At 37.6% G+C, this 1,632-nt stretch overlaps 1 protein-coding gene across 1 annotated transcript; it reads left to right on the plus strand.

Moving 5' to 3' along the window:
* The first annotated feature begins 315 nt into the window (after positions 1–315).
* ACBD7 (acyl-CoA binding domain containing 7) lies at positions 316–1,349 on the plus strand. The gene is given in 4 exon segments (XM_056522955.1): positions 316–367; positions 370–438; positions 1,140–1,181; positions 1,184–1,349. Coding segments are annotated over 4 exon segments (189 nt in total). The 3' UTR covers positions 1,210–1,349.
* Positions 1,350–1,632: the final 283 nt, after the last annotated feature.

A 1,632-nucleotide genomic window follows, 5' to 3' on the forward strand; every position in this document is an offset into this window, starting at 1 on the left:
GAAGCTGTGTAGATCTAGAACTGTCCAGGGCAGGAGCAAATCTCCATAGCAAACTGCTCTGGACAATTCCTGACATGGACAGAGGTGGCAGCAGAGAGCACTGTGGTCAGAGTGGGAAGGACTACACAACTTCCGGAGCATACCGCAGCTAAGTACTGGAAGTGTATGTGTAACTTACAAATCTGCATAACTTTCTAGCGCCAGTTAATTTTAAAAACATTGTTTTCCACTGAGTACCCCTTCAAGGCACAACAGGATCTGTTGCTGAATATGTTGTATATAAAATAGATCTATACAATGATTTCTCTATTGATCATGCAGGCAGACTTTGACAAGGCAGCGAAGGATGTAAAGGAATTAAAGACGAAGCGACTGATGACGAACTGAAGGAGCTCTATGGCCTCTATAAGCAGTCTACTGTGGGAGACATCAATATAGGTAGGAGCATTATATATTCTGCTGCAGGTCACGGTAGAGATTATAATATTTAGGTAGGGCTCCGTCAACCAGTGAGCCTCCAGCTGGTGCAAAACTACAACTCCCAGCATGCCCGGACAGCCAACGGCTGTCCGGGTATGCTGGGAGTTGTAGTTTTGCAACAGCTGGAGGCACACTGGTAGGGGAAACTCTGCATGTGCTGTAGCACCCTTTCTAGGTGGTGTCCTACATAATGGTAAGACTGTAGAATACTATATTGCTCAAAATATGGTATATGGCAACATTGCACGATTGCTTATGGACATTAAAGGGGTACTCCACTGGAAATCGTGTGGTGTTCTATTAAAAAAATCTTCTAGTACTTAAAGTTACTTACAAATCTGTATTTAAATTTTCAGTCATCAGTTGACTTAAACATTTTTTACATTTCCAGTGGAGTACCCCTTTTAAGGCATAGGCAGCGCCAGACATCTTTGTGGCTTTATAAAGGATGCCCCTTCTGATAAGGATGGTTCTTTCGGATGCTACCTACCTGTGACAGTTTATCGAGCCATTGAAATTAAACCACTTAAATAAAAAAAAATAAAAACGCCAATAATATGTGAGTGACCTCTAGAAACCAAAATAATGGCTGCCATATTGTAATAAACCTTTTTTATATTGTCCTAAAAAAATTAAAGCCATTTCTCCTCCTTCTGCAGAGTGTCCTGGAATGCTGGATCTAAAGGGAAAGGCCAAATGGGAGCATGGAATACAAAGAAAGGTAGGTAGGTTTATTCGATAGGAACTAAGGACGAAAGGACAAAGCGGTGTCTACTGAAGAGCTTCTCTTTACTACAGGCACTTGCTGGTTCTGGCCCACGCATAAAGCTGGAAAGATCTTATATGGACCAAGTTAAAGGGGTACTCCAGTGGGGAAACTATAAAAAAAACAAAAAAAAAAAAAAAAAAAAACATTGAAATGTATACTTAAAAAAAAAAAATAATAAAAAAAAAAAAAATATATATATATATATATATATATATATATATATATATATATATATATATATATATATATATTATATATTATTTATAAAAAAATTTAAATCACTGATGCCTGAAAGTTATACAGATTTGTAAATTACTTCTATTTAAAAATCTTAATCCTTCCAGTACTTATCAGCTGCTGTTTGCTTCAGAGGCAGTTTGGTG

This window comes from Hyla sarda, chromosome 5 (genome assembly GCF_029499605.1).
Source record: "Hyla sarda isolate aHylSar1 chromosome 5, aHylSar1.hap1, whole genome shotgun sequence".
Classification (NCBI taxonomy): domain Eukaryota; kingdom Metazoa; phylum Chordata; class Amphibia; order Anura; family Hylidae; genus Hyla; species Hyla sarda.